Below are 9,114 nucleotides of genomic sequence, written 5' to 3'. Positions count from 1 at the left end.
TCTTGTGCTTGGAGGATTATTGCAAAATCCATTGCATGAGGATCCATTATATGAGGATTGAGTTGACTGGCAGAAAGGTAGCTATATTTGCTGTGATTAATTACTTGGATGTGAGATGGGAACATAAAAGCTGCCTCCTTTCCAAAAGCTAAGAGAAAAAGCTTTTCTATTTTTATCATTGCATATAAAACACAGAGTTACTTATCAGACCAATACTTGCTTTCTCTTGAATCAAAGCACAGAAACCATAGGTCCTACAGAGATAAGCAACAACTGACAAATAGTTTTGCAGATGTCCTTTATGCCCCTGTAGTGGAATTAGTCATCTAAATACCTTTGAAGATCTAAGCCACTGTCACTTCTTACTAGCAACAGAGCTAACACTTGCAGGAAGATCCACACCTGAGCAATAAGCTGACAGGTAAGACACAATGGAGAAACATGTTGAACAGTTTCTAAGTATAGTAAGATTTTAATTATGGAAATGCACAAGATTTTTACCTTTGTTCAACTAGGAACTAGCCCTGCTTTTTCCTCCACGATACTTTGCGAACATTAAAGCTTCCAAAACCAGTAAGACAAATGTGGTTCTGCCAGCTGGAAGCAGGTCTGTGGCATTACAGCTACACTACTAGAGAGATTATCTTTGCAGATACATCAATCAGGCAAGGCAGTACGTCACAAAGATTTCTCTCTCAACTTGGCTTCCCTCTCTCCACGTGCTAAATATTTGCTGATATTACTGGTTTTGAACACTCTAAAAATCAAAGAAAGCACCTATTACTCTATCCATCTCGCTGACATTCTCCATAAATAAACTTCTCTGAGGATCAGATATTACCTGAGTGATGTTGTTAATGGAAAATGGTAACTCTTGAATACTTGAAATTTCTCCTGTTATTCCAAATAGAAAGCCACCAAAAACTATATAAAAAAAAGACATTCAACAACCTGCATCAGACTTCTATATCAACTTGCCTGACTTCAGTACAGCTGCAGCCATTTATATGAACTAAGGAACAAGCCCGGGCTCCAAAGAATTGCTACTATTCCTTCAATTGCTGCAGAATAGTGGACCAATAGTAATGAGAACAGCTGTTCATAATTAAGTGAAAATCCTCTAAGATGTTTGCTGCTTAAACTGAAGCTTTACATGTTTTATTAGAAAAAAAAAGACCCCATACAAATAGATTGAAATGAAATTAAGGTAAATGATTGCTCTGCTCACATGAAGATGTGCAAAAAATTTGGCTATGGTCAGCAGGCAGAGTTAACCAGACTAACTGATCTTATAAAGGGTCATGCATATAGGAAATTATTTAATCCTATGGTTACAAATTGTAGATGTTAAAATAAATTAATTTTGCAGAAGACTCTAAACAAAACACAAGCCTAAGGAAGTGTAGGAAATCTTGATGAGACTGCTTTTCCTTACCAGCTCTTTTAGAGGTGTGACATTAACCTGCTTTCAAGGATTTTCTTTTCAAAATGCGCCCCATATGTTTTGATTTAACTTATGTTTAAGATCTAATTTATATTTTTGTGTCTTTTAAATATCCAACAATCCTTCATTTTTTTGACATGAGAGTGTAGAGATATAGCCATGTAAAAAGTTTAAATAATGTTTATTTCTGTATTACTACCAGAAGTCTGTAAACCCTTTACTGACAAGGAAGTATGCTTTGTATCTTTGCAGGATTCGGATGTTGATTCACGAAGGCTATGAAGACAGAATTCTAATGGCTCATGATATACACACTAAGAACAGATTGATGAACTATGGAGGTCATGGATATTCACATATCCTTAAAAATATAGTTCCAAAAATGCTAATTAGAGGCATCTCCCAAAATAGAATTGATAAAATATTGGTGGAGAACCCAAAACAGTGGTTGACCTTTAAATAAAAGTAGATGTTAAATATTCACATCTTGCTTTAAAAAAATCAGATTACATTTAATAGAGGGTCATTTCACATATAGGGGCACTGGGGAAAACTTAATAAGCCACCCACAGCACTGATCATCACCTCTTTTTTTTAAATTAGAACACAAAGTGGTAATTGCCTTTGCCTTAAATGCCCTTCTAATAATCTGGTCCTGAATGAGTTATTGGTCTTGAGCACAACTACAGAATTTTTGCAAACAAATATTGGAATAATGTGTTCCACTGAGCAAATTTCATACTGTCATCACACATTATTCAGGATTTTATGTTCTTTGAAAATACATCAGCTGTACTACTTGACGAAATTTAAAGTGTTTCAAGTTAATTGCCCCCCTCTAGAGTGATATGATGTTCCTTGTAATATTGATGATCATGCTAATTATCCTGTTGTTCTTTAATTAATGCTTGATAAAGAATATGGCATTTTAAACTAGCTTCTACAAAAATGGAGGATTACAAAAAGGAAGATTTTAATGTTTTTAAAAAAGTACTTTATCTTCCTTAATTAACAATTCAAAGAGATTATTTTTAAATGAAAATGTGAAGAATATTTTTGAATAAAGCAGTTTGTAGACGAGTTTAACAGTTGCTGTTTTTTGTTTTAGAATGTGTTTTAATTGCAATAAATCACTTTTGAGCTTTTGGAAACTTGCATATGACCATGTGAAATACCATGCAAACCAGTTTCCTTTTGTAAAGATGCAATACCAAAAGTCAAAATATATTACATAACACAATTTAATGAGGAGTTGTGGTTATAACAAAGGCCATGAGACAATCAGTTTACAAATCAGTTTGTCAAGATATGAATCAAAACATGAAATGTTTCCCTTACATGATTTTTTTCAGTTAAGTTTTTGTTCTTTCCTCTAGACCTAAACAGGGGATACTTATTTCTCCAAAGAAAAGGTCATGTCTGTTAGCAATGGCAATCTGATTTCAAGATCTTGCTTTTTCTAATTTATCCATCTTTAGGTGTCCTGTGGTGGTAAAGTCTTTCTGTTAACACCTTGGTGAAAGAGTAGTACTAAGTATAAATGATTTTTTACTAGATACACTGCTGTTTGATATCTACATAAGAAGTAGCAAAGCCTTGCTGCCAACCACTCTGTAGTGAGCGTAATTACCAAACAAAAGACCTGTGAAATGAGCAGATGTGAAGTCAATTATGTCCATTATAAAATGCATTGCGTAGTGGAAAAGCCAAAGAGAAGTAATCACTGCATTTTATGTATGTGATGAGTTGGTGTTATGTCATAGGGATACTAGCAATGTTTAATCAAAATGATGTGATGACAAAATAAAAAGGCAGTTTTGAAGCATTATCTTCCCTTATGAAAATACAGATGTGCTGGATTCAAGATTCTTTTATTGAGCACAGACTATTTGGTCATGTTTTTTTAATTGAATGCCTGCTCAAAAGAGCAAGAGACCGGAAGAATAGCATAGTCTAGTTAAGCCTTACTCATGTAAACATTAAACTCATTTCTAGAGCAATTTTTCATCTTTAAAATTTGTCTAATCTTACCAAGTAATTCATGGTAAAAAGTATGACAGATTTTTGACATGTTAGTGTATGATAAATATCTATGTGTGCACATTTTTTACTTTGTAGATTAGAAAAGGCTTCCTGTGGAGATTATGGAAAAATGAAAAGTTCTGGCCTCTATTATTCCCTCAATTTGTACAAATAGTACCATAATTTTACCATGAATGTTATCTAAGTTATATACTGCATCAGCTGCAGTAGGAAGCTAATTAATTATTTTTCTCTCTCAAACATTATCTGTTAAGTTGCATATTCCAGCTGTAATTTTACATGAGATTAATACTTGGTAGCACCAATACGGGAGCAGTTAAGAAAATAAATGCCTTATACATGGTTTAGAACAAATATCCTCTGTCAAGACAGCATTACAGCTATTACTGATTTGAAAGAGTTTTTTTATAATTATAACTTAAAACCATGTGTTGAACAATTTAATTCTCCAGTCCACTAATTCATCTTGTGGATTAAGCTACTTTAGCACATACATATATAGATATATACTTCTATGTAGATATATATTTAAGAAAAATAATATTTTATACACACCTTTTTTGCATTTGAAAATCTGCTTCCTTGCATAAGTGGTTTTTATATTTGGTAATATGCTTCTTGTGTTAATTTCATAGTCACACCTCATGACAAACTAATAAAATACATTTTTAAAATGAGCTACATGACAGCATGGTAACATGGAGTCAAATCACATGCTGCTCTTTTGTGCGAGTACCTCCACAGAATTCAAGGAAGCCTGTTGCATAAGTGAGTGAGTTGAGCAGGATTTTGGTCCATGATATCCCCACAATGTCCTACATAATGACTCCCAGTGTGCTTCTGCAGTATGTTGAGCCATAAATAATCTTTTTGTTAAAAATAATACCTAACTACAGATTTACACTAAAGATTAATTGCTGCACAGAAATTATTCCAGCCTGGCCAGCAAATGTGGATGTTAGACTTGCTAAATAAATATTTACACAACAAACCATCAAGAATGGGTTTGTAGAATTGTCTAAATATATATTTACACATGTTTACCTATTGAGAGCCAAATCCTGTTCTCACTAAAATCAATGGGAGTTTTGCCATTGGCTTCAATGGAAGGAGGACTTGGTCCAAATATAGTAGACATTTTATGTCAATTCTTATATTTTTAATGAATTGTTCCCTTCATCTGTCTGCCTGTCTTTCTCTTTTAAAATACAACTAAAGGGAGGAGAGGAAATGTAAACTGCTTTAATAGGCTGACATCGTGTCAGGAGTCTGATGTACACTCACAAATCTTGGAAAATTCAGTTAAGGCTTGAAACCAATTGGCTTCTAATTCTAGATAGAAGGATAACAATAATACAAGGCAAACAATTCCTTTGGAGAGAAGAAGTATATTTCAATTACCTCTTCCTTTTATTGTAAAATCATTCCTCACCACACTATGAGTGGACTCCAAGCATCATTGTTAGCAGGTAAGTCACAAGGATCAAAGCTGATGTATGGATAAAGCAGCAAGATCATAACACATCAAAGTATCATATATACTGAAGAAATAATTCAGTGTCTTTAGATTTTTTTTCTATAAAAATTGATCTATATAGGACTTCATTCACATGGACACTAACAATAAGGAGTATTTGCTTTGGCGGTAGTGGATCACACATCTGTTTAACTTGCTTTATAATTTTTTAATATAAGAGTACTCTGTTGGACAGATGTGAGTCAGGTAGCATTTGATTTTCCCCACTACTGAGGTGTCCCATGGTCGGTCTCCACTGGGGTTCCTGATTGACTGACATTTGCCACATGAATCCAGTGCTTGGACTCAGAAGTACAAGCTTAGTTTTTGACTCATCATCAGTCAGCATAAATAATAAATCCAGAAAACGTGCTGTATTTGTTGTTGTTTCCTCCATGTGCTTTTCCTCCATCTAATTTTATGTAAACTTCATCTCCTGGCTCCAAATGAAGGACCACACTGTTACTGGCATAGTCGTAGTTCTGATCAGCATCCTGAGCAATTGCACTTGCTCGAACCTAGATAAAATATATAACAGTGTTTGGTTAAGAAAGTCATGTTCCCTGCATAGTGGAATTCAGTCATATTTAAACTGCCTGTTTTGGCACACACTTAATTCCAGTTCAAGCATACCTAAATGCCTCTAAGCTGTAGTTTTCATTTTACCAATAAGCTCATTATTTCTGCCTCTTACAGAAGTGATTCACAGCATAGTGGTCAGGTCCCCCACATAGTAAAACAATTGGTCTGAGTAATAAAAGACTGCTCTCACATCGCCAGATGCTTTGCCCCTGGGGAAAATAATTTGAAATAAATACCTTGATTCCAGAGGCTTAACTCTAATCCCACTTCAACTTTACACTGGTGTACCTTTAACTTCAATGGAACTAATCTTGATTTCCATTGGTATGATCCCACAGTACGGCCCTGTCACTATTGGCCTAGAGTTTGTCCAAAACCGATATATGACTACAGCAGGTGGAGGATCAGATTGCAAAAACAAAATAAAAAACCACAGCACCAAATAAAAAGGGTCTTGCTGCTTATGGGCTTTAGGTCCTTCTAGTAGATTTCTCTCTGAAAAAGTATTCTGATCTTAATGAAAGACTGAAGATGAATGCTATCAGTGGGTAAGCAATCCCATTCATTCTGGGAAATATTGTGACATATTTCACTTATTAAAAATGTTACTTCCACACAGCGCAAAAGATGCACATTGTAAAATTATCTCAGTAGCAAGCCCATCCGTATTTAATTTCCAATGTGTGAAGTTTTGGTGTAGCTGACTCTACTACTTTTAGTCAAATGTAATTTTGTATTGTCTTTTTTTCCTTGCCATTTGGCTACTGATTTGATTGGACACTATTAGTAAACTAGAAGGAATTCAGAATGAATCTCAAATTGCACATAACATTCATTGCTTCAAAATTATGTCACATTCTCAACAACAACAAGTGATTCTCCAGATCGTTTGTACATAATTTGGTCGTCTTTGTAAACTATTTAAACTTATTTGTGTGAGATTTATTTTAATATTACACATCATCTCCTTTGTTACTTGTCCCTATTCTAGCCTCCTTGTACAAAGCTGTAAGTGATTTAGTGGCTTTGCAAAGCTGAACTAAGTAATAATGCATGCCTTGGCGTATAATATGCTGGATTTTTATCTGTTCAGAACTGAAAAAAGGAGCTATAAGTCACAAATTTCAATGCATTCCTTTCAAAGTTTAAATGATAAATTTTCAAATTAAATTTTCATGTGGTATGATCTCACATTAATACTGAAATGTTAAAACGGAGATGGCTCCTTAGCATGCTAGCTCTCAAGGTATTATGAAGCTTAAAGATCATGGTAGGGAGAACATTCCCTGTGCATCACATAACAAGCGTGAGAGGAGCTTAAAGGATTTGTAATTGTTTTGACACCGTGCAAATATAAACTGCTATATTGTATGGCGATATAGTGTGTACCTATGTTTAAGATTCCCTGGTCCAAATGTATGGTTTTTATTATTGCTGTAAGCCATAGCCATCAAAGTGCAGGACACTGCCCACGATTAATGACCACTACTGTCAGTTGAATGGTCTGGGCCATTAAACCCAGAAAAATCCACCCAGAGAAAATAAGGTGTACTGAAGTTGTTATTGGTATTATATGGGAGGAGAAGGGAGAGAGAGATGTTAAGGTGTGTGGGTTCTTTTATAGAGCTGAGGCAGAATGACTTTTAGAGAGCTGACCCTGCACACTGACAACTCAGATTGTTTAAATTATTTCCAAATTTTCCAAATGTTGCCCTTTTGGATTTCCACTTTGCCACTTACTGGATTTACCTAATATTTTATGTTGCTGTTGATATCTACTATAAATTAATTAATGGCTTTTAACAGTACCCAGTCCTCTATGTCACTGGTCTCCAAAGTGGGGTGTGCGCACCCCTGGGGGTGCACAAGACAATCCACTGGGGTGCGGGAAGAAAATATTTGAACTTCTATTTATATTTATTTTTTATCTAAAAAAATAAGAAAGAAATTAGGCTTTACTAATATTTAATATACAGATTGACACTGGCGCCCTCACTCGGTCCGTATGTCAGACAGTCATGTGTCACGTGTTTATAATTTATAAATAAATAAATATACATATATTGGAGGTGCGTGCTCAAAAATTTTTTACTGATAGGGGTGTGCGATCAAAAAAGTTTGAAGACCACTGCTCTATGTTGTTACAAAAGTTGTGTCTGGGTGTTGAATATTGTCAAGACCAATGGATATTTCATTGCTAAGATGCTAAGTAGTACTCAGTGACTAAATTCTTCCTTGAGTAGGCTATCAAAATCATTTTCAGGACAGACTACAGGAATCTGTATAGATTATTTTCATTTATATGTAGTCATAAAACCTTGTCAATGCTTTAAACAGGCCGTGTGTTACCTTTCAGGTTTTTCCCTCCTTTGTTTGGGAAAGCCAATGTACTTTCTTATTAAAATCTATGAAAACGTTCTCAGAAGAGTTCTAAGTGTACTGCTATAAGAATGCAAATGTACTGCAAAATGAAACCATTAATGTAGTATACATTTCGTAAGTTGTATGACTGTCCACCTCATCATTTTATAAAGGTACATTGGGACACTGAAATTGCAAACATGAACTAGCTAAGCTATGTGATCTCAGCACTTCTATGTTTAAGCTCTGTAAGTATTAAGAAAGGCAGCGTGTTACACTGAAGGGGTTGAGATTCTTTATATACATTGCTTTGGAAGGATTTTTTTTCCCTGTAATCTATGCACTTTCCAACATGAATATTTTTTTCCCCTAAGGAACCCCACAGGACATACAGCACCAAACCATCTTGGTTAGACTCCCTTTAGGAATTTCATTTGATAATGTCCAGGCTTTATCACGAATACAGAAAGTTAACTGCTGTCACATCGCATCAGCCATCAGCGTTTCAAAAACAAATCTCACTCAGAAAGTCGCTGTTGCTGTAAGGCTGCTTACTAATTTCAATAAATTGTCCTGATATTTAAGCTTAAACACTACAGAAAGAATTTACCTTTCTGATCTTCAAACAAGACTCTCCCAACCCCTTTCCATTCATTTTCAGTGTAAGTTTAGTCACTCAGATAGTTGGAGCAGTTCATGTGCGACTCCTTTTCATATTTATAATTCGCTGACTTCACAGACATATGCCCTGCTCCCCTGATTTTTTCTTCTTCCTAGCTTAAGTTGAATGCCCAAATTTCGGCTACTGTTTTGATTGCAAATATGGCAACCTCACTATATCTCTGCATCTCTCCTATGTGAAGGAATCAAATGAGTCGTCCGACATTTTGCCTTGTTTCACTAGTCCCGGCTCCTTTGGTGAGGCGGTGGGTGTTGACCGAAGCCATTTGCTAGCGTAATTAATCCTTGCCGAGGCGCCCATCGTTTTATTGTCGCGGCTCTGCTTAAGCACCGCAGACAAAAGGTGAAGTGGCCCCGCGGATCTACGCGCTGCCCTTTGATGCCCGACCCCCGCGAGCAGCACAAGTGCCGCGCGTTAGCGACGGCCGGGCCGGGCGCTGGCTGGAGCCGCGCGAGGGCCCCGAAAGCAGCGCGCCGCGCCCGGCCG

General features: G+C 35.9%; 1 protein-coding gene and 1 long non-coding RNA gene across 3 annotated transcripts in view; one reads left to right on the top strand and one right to left on the bottom strand.

Annotated features, from left to right (window-relative positions):
• The window catches only part of PTER (phosphotriesterase related), a 39,461-nt gene extending 36,931 nt beyond the window's left edge, over window positions 1-2,530 (top strand). For both annotated transcript variants that reach the window (XM_019508346.1, XM_019508347.1), the window contains one exon: window positions 1,697-2,530. In XM_019508346.1, coding sequence (XP_019363891.1) covers window positions 1,697-1,907 — 211 coding nt within the window. In that variant the 3' untranslated portion in view covers window positions 1,908-2,530. The remainder of the gene's footprint in view (window positions 1-1,696) is intronic.
• On the bottom strand, window positions 2,430-7,402 carry LOC109291360. The gene is made up of 2 exons (XR_002095827.1): window positions 5,698-7,402; window positions 2,430-5,521 (listed from the first exon to the last, which is right to left on the bottom strand). It is a non-coding gene; the product is annotated as an uncharacterized LOC109291360 (long non-coding RNA).
• Between the last annotated feature and the right edge of the window lie 1,712 nt (window positions 7,403-9,114).

This window comes from Gavialis gangeticus, unplaced genomic scaffold (assembly GCF_001723915.1).
Source record: "Gavialis gangeticus isolate Ggan-Ray unplaced genomic scaffold, GavGan_comp1, whole genome shotgun sequence".
Taxonomy (NCBI): domain Eukaryota; kingdom Metazoa; phylum Chordata; order Crocodylia; family Gavialidae; genus Gavialis; species Gavialis gangeticus.
The sequence above is the reverse complement of the archived record's forward strand: the minus strand, read 5'-3'. Positions and strand labels throughout refer to the sequence as shown.